The 14,940-nt window shown below is 42.0% G+C and overlaps 1 protein-coding gene across 1 annotated transcript; it reads right to left on the bottom strand.

Annotated features, from left to right (window-relative positions):
• Window positions 1–848: 848 nt before the first annotated feature.
• LOC124880582 (high affinity immunoglobulin gamma Fc receptor I-like) lies at window positions 849–12,901 on the bottom strand. Its single transcript, XM_047385847.1, has 8 exons — window positions 12,784–12,901; window positions 11,772–11,807; window positions 11,251–11,523; window positions 10,929–11,171; window positions 10,673–10,840; window positions 10,432–10,509; window positions 2,626–2,718; window positions 849–1,064 (listed from the first exon to the last, which is right to left on the bottom strand). Exons 1-8 carry the CDS (start codon window positions 12,842–12,844, stop codon window positions 1,021–1,023), a joined length of 996 nt encoding a protein of 331 aa, XP_047241803.1. The 5' UTR covers window positions 12,845–12,901; the 3' UTR covers window positions 849–1,020.
• Window positions 12,902–14,940: the final 2,039 nt, after the last annotated feature.

Genomic DNA, 14,940 nt, shown 5'->3' with positions numbered 1-14,940 from the left:
GACATTTTTTTCATTCAGGGCAACAGAGCAAGTGCTTGAGCTCCACTAGGGGTCAATCTGGGCACCTGATGCCACCTGGCATCATTGCAAACACACACATGTCCTCCAGAACCATCACTGGTCCACATCTGCACCAAATTATGTCCATATTCTAGAATTATTTCTGGGTCTTTATTGTTTCAGTTATTGTATCAAAAATGGTTTATCAGCAGCTACAGGAGATGAGGATTTAGGAACATTTCAGAGCTTTAGATGAACGAGATGAAGACTAAAAACGGTTTGGGTTCAGGATGAGGTTGTTTATAGAAACTTTGAGGTTTCCACGGTTCTGAATCTTGGAGGAACTTTTATGAATCAATCCAGGAAACCATCATTTAGTTTCCAGTCCCTCTGGATCTTGTAGAAGATCTGGACCAACATCAGAATCTAACAGGCTGGAGATGAGTTCCTAGCAGAGAAAAGCATTCAGACTGAGTGACTAAAGGTCAGATATTGGTTGGGGACATATTTAGATGAAACACCTCCTGAAACTTGAAAACAGACGTTATTAAAGGTTCTATGAAGTCAGAACCTCCAGCGGCCCACACACACTGAACTTCTTCTCTGGAAGTTTCCACTGAAGCCTTTTTTAGTCTGCGGTTGTGGTTTATTGTTGTTTGTTAGCTGTTCTACAGATCGGTGGTGCATCAGTTAGTGACGACCAAACAGGAACACATCAGTTCTTTTCTACTGGCTCTCTGAAAGCCACAGACCCACAGGAGGCCTGAGACCAGAGTTCTCACGGCTGCAAGAATAGTCCAGACCACAAGAAATACTCTAATAGAAATAATTCACTGAAGAGGTTAAACTGTGTGGAGGAACCATTTTATTCTACATACAGAGAGAAATGTTGTTAGAGTGAGATGATGGTGGGCAGCACCGGACTGGAACCATCAGATAAATGAACGCTGAGGAGAACAGAGTTTGTTGGAGGAACCAGTTAGAAGGCAGCAGCTGGAGGTCAGTGGTTGGACTGGTGGACTACCTCACTGAAGAGTAGATGATGTCTGGTTCTGGTGGAAACTCTGGTAGAACAGAAACACTCTGGTTAAAATCAAATGTAGCTGCAGGTTAATTATTAAAAACAACTCATTTATGAGGACTTTGCTCCTGCAATGAAGTCAGTTATTAAAAGATTTTGAAGCAGTTTATCAGTCTAGTTGAACTTTTGGAGCCTGACCTTAAACGTTCATGCTGGAAAACCTCTAATGTGGCTAAATAAATGTATTCTGCAGAGAAGAGTGGGTCAACATTCCTCCACACTGATGTTACCAGTTTATCACAAAGGCTGGATGGATGGTTGCTGCCAAGAGGAGAACCACCAGTTCTTAGCTTAAGATTAGTTTCTTTTACTTGGAGAACCAGTTTCCCTCCAGTAATCCAAACATCATCTGGAAACAGCTTTTAGTATTTAATCTGGTTATTTGTTTCTGATATTATAATGAGTTTGATCATCTGAAACATTAATAAGAGGCAAAAGTTTAAAAAACTAAAGAAATCCTTAAAGGGGTGAATATATTTTTTACGTTGATGTATTTAATGAATCTGATCTTTACTTTTATAAATACTATCTGATACTTTGTTCACAAAACAGTTAAAACATTCACATATGAACTACTGGGTATAAAGTCTATGATGACAGGACTGCTCAGTAATTACCCAGAAGGCTTTGCAAGCAAAAAGCATCCAGGAAGAAAGAATAAAGATCCTGGAATAAAGATGGCTGCCAATGATGAACACCTCAGGAAGCAGAAACCCAAATGAGGAAGACAATCAGGAACCTAAGTCCATGCACTGCATGTTCCATCAGATGATTAAGCAGGAGACTGAGGCTGAGAAGCTCCAACCATGTCCAGAGAAGGTTGGACTGAAGAACATCACAGAGTCACTGATAACAGCACCATATGAACAAGAACTTAGCAGGAGAACACTGAAAGCCGGTGTCCAATCAGATCATACAGGAACAAAGATGCTAAGAGGCACCTTAAAGAGTCCAGCACATGGCACCAGGGTTAGAGATGATTGCAGGCAAGGTCTCCAGAGGACACCAACCCTGTGGCTGGAATAGTGAGCAGGAACATCTGTGGATAACATGGACTGGACCATGAAAGTGGGAGGCAGCACCAAGGGGGTTCTGAATAGTAAACCTAAGATCCTGAAGGACTTCCAGATCCAGACTGATAAACAGAGGAGCAGCAACCAAGTGGATGTTGGGTGAAGGACAATGTGCAGAAGAAGATGGTCATAATAGATGTGGTGAAACAAAGAGAACAGCAACACCATGAAGAACATGAGAAGCTTGAGAAGAAACAGATTTAATAAGGAGATCCCAGTGATTCTGGTGGTCATCAGAAAACACTGAGATGTTTCTACAGAAGAACAAAGTCCTAAAAATCTGAGGTAGAGCATAGAACCTTAAAGTCTCCCAGGTTCTGGTAGAACTTCACTCCTGACTGCATGACTGTTTACTGTATCTCAGTATTTGATGGTGAGACAGAGTAGAATCCAAACACAAGGTCCAGAAATGTGGTTCATTATCTGTTTAAATCCCAACTCTGATGATCTGATTGGTTGGAGCAGCTTTACCTTTGGTTCTGGTTCTGTGTGTTCTGATGTTGATGGGTCCATAACTGAGCTCCTCTGTTCTCATGTCAGAGTAGATGGTGGGTGGAGAACTCTCTGTGAAACATGTAGAGATCATCGGTATTACTGGGTTCTATAGAGGCTGATAGAAACGTGTTAATGTGATTCATGCAACATAATAAACAGGTTCTTCTGATGTTTTACACCTTTAAAGTATTTAGAAAGACGAGTGAATCAGTGTGAAACCCTGCAACCACACAGCCTCACAGCTACATCCATCCAAGCTAACATGTTTCACCACAAATGACACATCCTGTCACAGGAGACAGGCTATCATGATCATCTGCAGACCACTCTGCTGTGGAAACCTCCACCAACCTGAGAAAACAGCCCACTGACAGCAACAGGAGGAAAGTGCAGCCGTGGTTTTACATGCAGAGCAAAGAATAATGAACTGGAACAAAGGGTGGGGGCTGGAAACACTTCTAGAACGATCAATTTAACCTCTGATTCCCAAAGTTATTTATATTACAATTACTCTGATTATTAATTGAGTCATTTGAAGATTACAATCTAATTTCTTCTTATCCCTTCTGACTTCATTAAAACCTAAAACGAACTGTTTTATGAAACCTTTTTAAAGTGAAGCAGATCAATAATAAGATCCTTAAAAACTAGATCTACAGCTGGGACCAAACAGATCTGAGCATAGAAATCCATGATTTTGTTTGAAGTTAATTATTTTAAAATAAAATATACACAATGATTTGTCAGTCAGTCATTTTCTACTGATTATTCCATAGTGGGTCATGGGTAGCTGGTGCCTATCTCCAGCAGTCTACGGCGAGAGGCAGGTACACCCTGGACAGGTCGCCAGTCCATCGCAGGGCAACACACTAACAACCATGCACACACTCATTCACACACCTAAGGTCAATTTAGAGACCAATTAACCTAACAGTCATGTTTCAAGAATCCCTCATGAGGACAAAATATCGAGGCACGTGACGTCGCCCGGTACAGCGGAGCCAGGGTCCCACCCTGGAGCCAAGCCTGGGGTCGGGACTCGCTGGGTTGCTCCTCACGGGTCAAACCCGAACGAGAGACACGAGGCCATCCCCCAGTGGGCCCACCACCTGCAGGGGGAACCATGAGGGACCGGTGCAAAGAGGATTGGGTGGCGGACAAAGGTGGAGACCTCAGCGGCCCGATCCCCGGATGCTTAGGCTGGCTCTAGGGACGTGGAATGTCATCTTGCTGGGGGGGAAGGAGCCTGAGCTTGTGCGGGAGGTCGAGAGATATCGACTAGAAATAGTCGGGCTCACCTCCACGCACAGCGTGGGCTCTGGAACCCATCTCCTTAAGAGGGGTTGGACTCTCTTCTACTCTGGAGTGGCCCACGGGGAAGGGCGGCGGTCTGGGGTGGGTTTGCTTGTTGCCCCCCAGCTCAGCCGTCTCGTGTTGGATGAGAGGGTCGTATCCCTGCGCCTTCGGGTTGGGGAGAGGTCTCTGACTATCATTTCAGCCTACGGGCCGAGCGGTAGTGCAGAGTACCCGGCCTTCTTGGCGTCCCTGTCAGGGGGTGCTGGATAGTGCCCCTCCTGGGGACTCCATTATTCTGCTGGAGGACTTCAACGCCCACGTGGGAAACGACAGTGACACCTGGAGAGGTGTGATCGGGAGGAATGGCCTCCCCGATCTGAAACGAGTGGTGTTTTGTTATTGGCTAGTCACGGATTGTCTTACTAAAAAGTGTCCAATTCTCAATTGAAATAATTTTCTTTATAGTTGTTTTAACTGTTTAATTCTGGGCTGTAGACGGAATATTCCTTATTATTACAATAACTATCCTTGGGATAATACTGTTATTCTTAATTTTTTCATTGCCGTTTCCTAATATACCAGCGGTGCAGTTAAAGACCATCGGAATTCTAAAATTCACTTAGTTTCTTCTCATCCAATGGTGCGTTAAGGGATGCTGGGAATTTTTTATATTTGGCGAGAATTTACCAATTTTCAGTATTTCTTTCTAGCATGCTATTTAGTTATAGGCTGAGTCATTTAATAACTCTTTACACCATCTTGGTTTTATTTCATTGTGGTTACTTGAATATTTATCTGTGCGGTTATATAGACTATATCTAAGAAACCATAGACTTCATTATAAACATAAACCTCATGGTATAATAAAGAGTGGCAGGAGTGTAGCTGACGTCTTCTCTCATCTGTTCTGGCCGGACAACCTGGGGAGATTGAGGAATTAAATCAGTTGCCTTATACAGTCCTTCAGAAGTCACAAGTTTGGATCATTTCCATCACCTCTTTTACAATCAGAGTCCTCTATTGGGATATTTTCACCATCTTTCATCAATCCGAGGTTCACTGAGCTTCTGGAGAGCAGAGCTCTGGCTCTATACGGAATACTGCGCAGGAAGCGTGCTGGCGCGCTGGGAAAGCTCCGCAAAAGAGGACTATGAACACCACTGCCTTCAATCCACCTGGCAAATGTCCGCTCTCTAAGTAACAAGATGGACGAGCTGCTTCTTCTCACCAGTAAAAACTCAGACCTCCGCGGATCAGCGGTTCTCTGCTTCACCGAGACATGGCTGAGTGAAAACATCCCGGACCGAGCACTGCTGATGCCGGACTTCCAGCTACTCAGAGCGGATCGCAGCGTGGAGCTATTGGGGAAGAAGAGAGGAGGCTGAATCTGCTTTTATATAAATGAAGGTTAGTGCAGAGATGTAAAAGTTCTGGAAAAACATCTTGTCCTGATCTGGAGTCATTTTCCATAATCTGTAAACCGTTTTATTCACCAAGAGAGTTTTCCTCGTTTATAATAATCGGCTCATATTTTCCACCTAATGGCTGAACTTCTGCTGCTGAAAAACATCTTGCTGAGATGATTACAGACGTGGAGAAAAAATACATGGACTCTTTCATCATAATACTGGGAGATTTTAACAGAGCAAACCTCTCCAATGAACTCCCCAAATACAGACAGCATATTAAGTGTCCCACCAGAGACAAAAGCACACTGGACCATTGTTACACAGCTTTAAAGGACTCATATCATGCTGTTACCAGGGCTGCTCTGGGTTTTTCAGATCATTATCTAATCCACCTCATCCCAATCTACAGACAGAGACTAAGAGCTTCCAAACCCAAGGTTCACACTGTTAAGAAGTGGACTGAGGAATCAAAGCAGATGCTACAGGCCTGCTTTGAATGCACAGACTGGACTGTTTTTGAAACTTCAGCCACTGACTTAAACCAACTAACTGATGTGGTGACATCATACATCAGTTTCTGTGAGGACATGTGTGTGCAGACCAAGACCTTCTGCACCTTTGGGAACAACAAGCCATGGTTTACTCCACACCTCAGGAATCTGCGCAGGGAAAAGGAAGAAGTTCACAGCAGTGGAGATTGGGCGCGGTACAGGCAGGCCAGGAACAAACTAACAAAGGAGATCAAAGCAGCTAAGAGAAGCTACAGTAAGAAGCTGAAGAACATCCTTTCTACTGGTGACACTTCAGCTGTATGGACTGGTCTGAGAAACCTGACTGCCTATAGGAGCCCCTCCACCCATCCTGAACAGAGTCGTCTCCTGGCCAACCATCTGAATGGCTTCTACTGCAGACATGACAAGAAGCCATTCACACCTCAAACCATCTCCTCCACATCCCATTCAGGAACAAGTTCTTCCCATAAAGCAACCAACCCCCTACCTTCAGATCCTCTGCCTGCACTAAAGATCTCTGAGGAAGATGTAAACAGGCTCTTTCAGCGCATGAAAACAAAGAAAGCTGGAGGACCTGATAACGTCTCCCCATCATGTCTGAAAGCCTGCGCACATCAACTCGCTCCGATCTTCACAAGGATCTTCAACAAGTCACTGGAGAAATGTGAGGTCCCCTCCTGCCTCAAACGATCCACCATCATCCCGGTTCCCAAGAAACCCACCATCCTAGGATTAAATGTGGAAATGTGGAAATGGTGGTGGACTTTCGGAGAACACCACCCCCATAAACCCCATCACCATCCTCAACAACACTGTATCGGCCGTGAACCACTTCAGGTTCTTAGGAACCACCATCTCTGAGGACCTGAGAAAGTCTTCACACATAGACACTGTTCGAAAGAAGGTCCAGCAGAGACTGTACTTCCTGAGGCAACTCAAGAAGTTCAACCTTCCACAGGAGCTGCTGGTCATCTTCTACACTGCCATCATTCAGTCTGTCCTGTCTTCATCCATCTCAGTGTGGTTTGGATCATCCACAAAACAGGACAGGTCCAGACTGCAACGAATAATCAGGACTGCAGAGAGAATAATCAGAGCTGACCTTCCCTCCATCCAGAACTTATACAGGTCAAGGGTCAAGAAAAGAGCAGCTAAAATCTCTGCAGACCCCACACACCCTGCACATAAACTGTTTAGAGTTTTACCTTCAGGTGGCGCTACAGAGCACTATTCACTAAAACCAGCCGCCACAGAGACAGTTTCTTCCTCCAGGCTGTTTCTCTGATGAACATTTAATAGAGTACAAAACAACAGATGTTACAAATGTACCTTTTATTATATATGTGTAAATTGTACTGTGATGGAAATTCTTTTAAAAACATTCCACAGTGTATGACCTTTGGTTTACCTCACTCCCCTGAACCTCTGTGTTATTGGAGGAAGCTGTAAATGTCATTATCAGAAGTTTAATGGTTAAGGCCATTTTTTAGGGTGATGCCTTTGGGAGAGTAGATGGTTGTTCCTAGATAACTTTGTCACCTTTGAACCCAAGAAGGGTCTGGGGTCATAAAACACAGACTCTTTGAAGTTGAGATAAAACTGTCATGTTCTGGTATAAATACTGTGTGTAAATAGCGTTCGGGGCTCTGTTTCAACCGACTTGCTTGGTGACAGAGTCATTCAAACACTGATGCCTTTGAATAAAACTTATAAAGACAAAGTCTGGATTTTTTCTTCTTGTGAGTCAACTTCTACCCACTTTGATAAGAAAATTCCACAACAATTTATTGTTGTTTGGCAATAAAGCTGATTCTGATTCTGATTCTGATTCTGATTCTGAAGAAGAAAAACAAGGTTCTACTAAGACATTTTCATATTTCCTAATAATGTGCCTGCAGAACATTTAGGAAGTTCTCATAGGCCCCTCCCACAGCAGCATTTGCATATATTAGCTGTTTAGATATCACTGAAAAAACATTTAGTCCAAATCAGGAGACAAGAAGAAGCTGGAAGACACACAGGAGAAACAATCACACACACACACACACACACCGAAGGGCAATTTAGAGACACCAATTAACCTAACAGTCATGTTTTTAGACTGTTGGAGGAAGGCAGAGTTCCCAGAGAACCCACTCACACATGCAGGGGAGAACATGCAAACTCCATGCCAAAGGGGCCCAGTCTGGGATTCAAACCCAGGACCTTCGAGGTGCAAGGCAACAATAACCACTGCCCTACAGTGCAGCACTCATTGTCTAGATTAGTTTTAGGTTTTATGCTAAAGTCAGTGTGAAGGAATATCAGCAGCTTTGGTCATCAACAATGTTGGACAGAAACCTTTTATATTAACTTTCAGAAATATGAAAAAATGTTCTTTTAAATGTAAATTCATACTGTTGAGATCAAAGTCTGATTTTTGACTGGAACCACATTTTGTTCTGAAGGATAATTTAACTGGACAGTGAAACTAATAAAGTCTGTGTCTGACAGCAACATTATGTGAAATTTAACAAAGAAAATTCCTCCATCAGACTTTAATGTGATGGAGGAATTTAAGAGCTCCAACCTCCACAGTCTGTGAGGTCCAGAGATGATGATCCATATGTTCTCTTCTATGGGAAACAGGTTCTGGCTGAAGGTCAGACTAATAATCTCATTGGGAAGAAATACCCTAGAACCTTTGCAGAACCAGACAGATATGGTTCTCAGAAGTCCTGGTGGTTAAACCTTTACCATTAGGGTTTGGTTTAGAACAACCTGAATGAGCTGAATTGGACCTGCCACCTGTTTATCCACTTCCTGAAGTAGAAACCGTAGGGAAAGCTTAGACGGGATACTTGTCCAAGCCGGAGTCGATAATGTTTGATTCCTGGTTGCTGAAACTGACTTTTGAAACGGACACAAGCTTTGATGTGAACAAATGATCAGCTGGTTGTGTGTTGGATCACATGGCAGAGGAGGATGGACCACAGAGGCTCCACTGGGATGAAGACATGGGAGCACATAGACAGCTTGTAGGAGAGTCGCTGTAGCAATGAACTACTAAGTCATTGTTCCCAAGTGCACATTTTATTGATAAACTGAGCTTGATGTGCAATGAGCTTACAGGTCGCTTTGAAGTTTTTAAGTGCAACTCTGCAATCTCAGACATCCCCATGAAAGAAAAATGGGACTCAGAAGCTCACAGACAGTTTCTCAGTTGCCCCAAGCCTGACTCCAGGTGCTCCAATGCTGCATGTTTGGGAGTGAGTGAGCAGATGTTCTCTGTGATGCAGACAAGATGGTTCACAGCAGCCAAACCAAGTTTCCACAGCTCAAACATCAATGGACATCTTACCAAGAAACACTGACAAGCTTGGTAGAAATGGTTTATATTTACTATTGTTTTTTTTTTATTATTTTACTGTAATTAAATCAACTAACTTAAAACGTTTTACTAGCATAACAACCCCTCAAATGATCAGATATTCACACATTCAAATTCATATTTGTGATTAAAACACTGAAAATTTAATTCTATGAATAAACAATAATCGATCAATCTGTTCCAGGTTCAAGGGTTTTCTCCCCATCTGTGACTGAGTCTGACACCCCTCATATAGAAGGTATCTGGGGAGGTCCTGGAGAAGGTGATGCAGCTGTAGAGTTGTGGCCATTAAAGGTTTGTTGCTTATTATAGCAGAAACTGACCCACCAAGAGATATTCTGAACCCCAGAGAGAGAATGTACAGACCTGCCGTCATGTCTGAATAAAAACCTCATTGAGATGAATTTCACTAAATGTTATCATATGTTGTATCGCTTTATGGTTGTTTTTTAAAATAACAACAAATAGGGAAGCTTAGTATTATGGAAAACATTATTTTATTCATTAGTAATACATTTCTAACGGGTGTAGCTTCTAAAGGTTTTTAGGTCTGAATCTTCTGTCTTTTATTTTATTGAGAGTTTAAATTCTGCAGCTGGTTTTTCAGCAGAGACGTTTTGATGAGAAACAGGAAACTGGACGACCACAGAGCTGCTCGTCTGTTAAACAGAACAACCACAGACTGCAGACAGAGACGGTCCAACATGTCAAGCTTTGTCCTCACTGTCTCCTATTGAAATACACCAAGTCAGCAGTTAATCTGGGCCGCCTGATGAGGATTAGATTATTATTGATCAGTTCAGAGGTCAAAGACCTACTTAGAAAGAGAAAAGCTGGAAATACATTTATACAAGGCTCAGCTTAAAGCAGAACATGTAGAATAAAGCCTAGAAATGAAACAATGCAGAGCAGCATCAACCAGTCAAGTAGTTCCAGCGTTTAACAAGAACCAACTCATCTTAACGTGGGAATCTGGGCCAGAACCTCCAGCAGGTTGTTAGAACTCATATCTCAGACTGAAACCAGATCAAGATCCAGGAAGATTCTCAGAAACTGAAATATTTCCTACCATGATAAAATCAACACAATAATCTGAGAGAATATTGGCCAGAGAAAAGTTTTTAGACTAAAATGTCCACTGAGTCAGACTGGACCTCACAGACACCAACATCCTTCATCACATCATCATCCTCACCTCTGCTGGGTTTGACTTTCTGTTGCTGAAGATGAGTTATTTGGACGTCGCTGTACGTGATGTCGTCTCCTTTACCAGCTGAAACAATCAGGGATTACCCACAATTCAGTGCTTCATCATGTTTAGTTTAATGAGGAAATTTAAATGATGGTTGAAATGCTGGACTTTATTTATTTATTAAAAAATATGTAAATATGTGGTAAAAAGAATTAATTAGTAAATTAAGAAGTTTATGTTTCACCTTTTGACTTGTGATGATGTCTCTTCACCAGTAGAACCAGTAACACCAGTAGAAACACAACACATAAAGATGCAAGAGGCAACAAGATGGAAAGAAGAGATGATGAGGAGGCAGGAGGAGGAGTGGTTGGAGGGATGGAGGTGGTGCAAGTGGTGGTGGTGAGTTTCACTGAAATCAAGATATTTCTAAAGTTATGAACCAATTAATGAATGAAGAGACTTTATAAATTCTAGAGATGAAGATCAGTCATCCTGACCTGAGACAGAGATCCAGCTGGATGGAGACTCTCCATGACCACTGATGTTACACTTGTAGAGACCTTCATCAGAGCTGGTCACATGGTGGAGGGTCATGTGACCTGCAGGCTCAGTCCTGATGAGGGAGCCATCTTTAATGAAAGCAGCTGGGAGGTTGGAGGAAGTCTTTGTTTGACAGCTCAGAGTGACGTCATCTCCCTCCATCACAGGGAGGACAGGACTCTGCAGGATCACTGATCCACCTCAACACAGAGACAAACTACAGCATTTCATCCATTTCCACACAGCTTCATCAACACTAACTCCACAGTCTGATCTTACCAGAGACAGTGAGCTGGATGCTGCTGCTGGCTGCTCCCTCTCTGGACTCACACCAGTACACTCCAGTATCATCTGTGAACAGGTGGCTCATGTTACAAGAAGAACCAGCTGGTTCTCCCCATCCATCTCCACACTGAGTTCTGGTTCCTCTGGTTGTGTTTCTCCTCACAGTCCATCCAGCAGAGATGTTGTCCTCCTCACAGCTCAGAGACATAGAGTCTCTCATGAAGAACTGGGATCTGCTGGGACTCACAGTCAGACCAGCTGGGAGGACTGGAATAAAAAACTGCTGCTTGGTTTTATTCTCATCAAAGCTCCAAAGTCCTGCAGTAAAACCTGAACCTGAAACACATCCTGCTTGTTTCTCATAGCTGCTTCTAACAGTAATATTCTAACATCACAATTAATAAACATTATAGGTTCTGAAAACATTTTAGCACTTTCTACAAGAGAAGGTAAAGACTTGTACTTGAATAACATCTCAACAGTTAATGTCTTCAGGACTAAGATATTTAACCAACCTTTGTTTGTTGTGGAGCACATCATTAAAGTCAGAACTAAAGAGAGAAGAAAAACACTTGAAATTAATTCAATAATTCTTCACATAAAGACAATTTTAGATCTCAGACATATTTTCCTTTTGTAAGGAAAACAGGTGTGGGGTGACGAGCTTTTAAACATTTTACATTTAAAATAATTTAAAACATTGAATCCAAACACCCTTATGTTTTTAGACATTTAGACTCTTAAAAGTCAGCAGTAAAAGTAAAAAATGAGTCCTTAAAGGAGCAGAGAGCCAGTGTGGAGCAGCGTTAACAAGCTGCTGCAGCAGCTTCATCCATCAGCGTCAGGCCTGACCAACACCAACCTGCTGAGAGGTACAACAACCAGGCTGGGCTTTAAGAGCACCAAGATACATTTATTTAAAAATATCTAGTTGTTATTAACTATGACTTCCCTTTACCATGAATTTATATGAGAACCAAATATCAAAGCAAATTAATTTACATGTGATTATTTAAAAAAAACAAAGTCCAGAACCAGACTAGAGAAGCCATTCCAGCACAGAGGTTCTGATTCCCAGTTGAAGCTATAGATTCAGACGCTGTGGTCAGCTGTAAGGAAGGCAGCAGGGAGGTTTAGGAGATAAAGAATAGCAGAGAATCCTGAAACAGGGAGGCCAACAAACATCATAAAACTGTTTAAAGTTGTTACTTTGCTGTTCATCTAAAAGTCCTTTAACTAGACCACTGTTTTTAATGTGTTTGAAACCAATGGGAGTTATAAAGTGGGCCTCAGGATCTATCAGCTAAAGTAATGACTGAACTACAGCAGATTTCTAACAGACTCATCCAGCCTCACTGTTATATATGATGTTGAACTTTGTGACATTTCTGCAGTTATTCTCACTTTAACTCCATGTTGCTCATCCTCAGAGTGTTTGAACACGTTTTAAACCTGATCTCCAGCTTCTCCTCCACCATCAGTTATCAACAGAAACCCAGCAGATGGACAGAGAGAATCTGTACTTACTGAGCAGAAATCTGATGGACGTGTCCTTCATGGTGTTTCTCAGAGATCTGAATGTTTTCATCAGTTTCTGTCAGACACACTGAGTAAAATCCTCTTCCTCTTCCTCTTCCTCTTCCTCTGAGGGGATATTTAAGGCTGCAGGAACCATTTTCACAGAGAGACAAGATGAATAAAAATATCACTGAAAGTACATGTTGTACCTTTTGATATTAAATAAGTAAGTTCAATGTTTTTAATTCACATGATCACCTTAAACGCCCCGGTGGTGCAGTTGGTTGCCTAGCAGCAAGAAGGTCCTGGGTTCGACTCCCAGCCAGGAGTCTTTCTGCATGGAGTTTGCATGTTCTCCCTGTGCATGCGTAGGTTCTCACCGGGTACTCCAGCTTCCTCCCACAGTCCAAAGACGTGTCTGTTAGGTTAACTGGTCTCTATAAATGGCCCTTAGGTGTGAATGAGTGTGTGCTTGGTTGTTTGTGTTGCCCTGAGATGGACTGGCGACCCGTCCAGGGTGAACCTCGCCTCTCGCCGTAGACTGCTGGAGATAGACACCACCTCCTCCGTGACCCACTATGGAAGAAGCTGTAGAAAATGACTGACTGTTCTGTTTGTGTTGGCCCAGCAGGGGGCGCTGTTTGGTCAGAAACTGAGTTCTGTAGGAAGAAAGAAATCTGCTCCACATGAAAACTTCAGTTTAAGCTTCTTATCTAGTTTGGGTCAAGAACAGTTTCCTGTTGGGACAAGGCTTCATGTTGTCCTCAGAAACTGCTTTTTAACACTAAAAAGGAAGTTTTCACCATTTAGTGAATTCTGAAGGCCTCTAAAAGTAACATTTGTACCTAAATCTGATATTTACCTTCACCTTAGCGGTCACCAGTAGATCTGTAGCCTTAATCAAAGAACCTAATTGACACCATAGCCTTAACCCTGACATCCTAACCTCAAACATGATGTTCAGCTTCAGTAGGAGCAGCCTGTGGTCTTCAGCTGCAGCACCAGAACGTTACTGTCTGCAGTGAATCTGGTGGAGCTCATCAGATACAATCAGACAAAATCAGACATCAGCTGCAACAAAAACACTCATATTTAAGACGGATTCCTCATAAAATAATCATAAAAAAGCAACATGTGATGGAGCAGCTGTGTCTCAGCTCCTGATGGATCTGCAGATGATTTGTCCTAGATGGACGTCTCCTGTCTTCACTGCTGAGGAAACTACAGATGTAGAAGTCTGAATATTCTCAGGATGTGAGGAATAAAAATAATACTTTTCATTATTTAAGGTAACAGGAACATGAGAGTTATTGAATGATTCCTTGAGGTCAGCAGAGTTTTTCCTCTTTGACTGATTATAACTAACAACATATAGTGAGGTGAAAAGTTTTTACCCCCTTACAGATTTAGTCTTTTTTTAATTTTTTGTCACTTTTACATGTTTCAGATCATCAAACAAAAATTAATATTGGATAAAGAAAACCTGAGTTTAAAGAGAAATCAAGTTTCAAATGATTTCATTCATTTAAATAAAAAGTTCTCTGAACCAACTTGGACCTCTGGCCCTAAACCTGATAACTAGGAACCAAATGTGTTGCATGTCCTGTTTGGACACTAGATGGCGCTGCAGCTCAAGTATATGAGTGAGGTAGCTGGCAGGCGCTGACCCCAGAAGGGCAAACAGTAACAGTATCCAGTATATTTACAGTATGAGTAAACAGCATCCCCTACTGGACTAAGAAGACATTACGTTTAGTATCAGAGATGATTATTGGGGTCAATATAGTTTTTGAAGTGAAGAGAATTTTATTTTGCAGATTGCTCTTTCATTCACCAACATATTATGAGTCTCAATCTATTGTTGCTTTCAGATTAAATTATTCTGTGTAGGTTATAAAGTATTGTGTGATGCCACTCTAAGCCATATTTAAATATGTTTTTACTAATTGTTCTTCTGATCTGTGTTTCATTAATGAATTGATTAACTACAAACATCAACACACGCAGAGGAAGATTAAATGTCATAAAGTATTTTTTATTACGTTTTTGTGAGAACATTTTGTACGTAGGCTATCATGTTTTTATGGGTATGATGAACTTTGTAATCATGTCTTCTCAGAGGAAGAAGAGGAAGAGGGCGGGTTTTACTCAGGGTCTTTGACAATA

This window comes from Girardinichthys multiradiatus, chromosome 14 (assembly GCF_021462225.1).
Source record: "Girardinichthys multiradiatus isolate DD_20200921_A chromosome 14, DD_fGirMul_XY1, whole genome shotgun sequence".
Taxonomy (NCBI): domain Eukaryota; kingdom Metazoa; phylum Chordata; class Actinopteri; order Cyprinodontiformes; family Goodeidae; genus Girardinichthys; species Girardinichthys multiradiatus.
Note: the sequence above shows the minus strand (reverse complement) of the source record. Positions and strands in the feature narration are given on the sequence as shown.

Coding starts and splice junctions, on each gene's coding strand:
- LOC124880582 (XM_047385847.1), bottom strand. CDS start 12,844: ATGAAAACATTCAGATCTCTGAGAAACACCATGAAGGACACGTCCATC. Junction 2,719..10,431: donor GAAAGTCAAACCCAGCAGAG/GTGAGGATGATG, acceptor CATGTTTCACAG/AGAGTTCTCCACCCACCATC. Junction 1,065..2,625: donor ACACAGAACCAGAACCAAAG/GTAAAGCTGCTC, acceptor CTGTTCTACCAG/AGTTTCCACCAGAACCAGAC.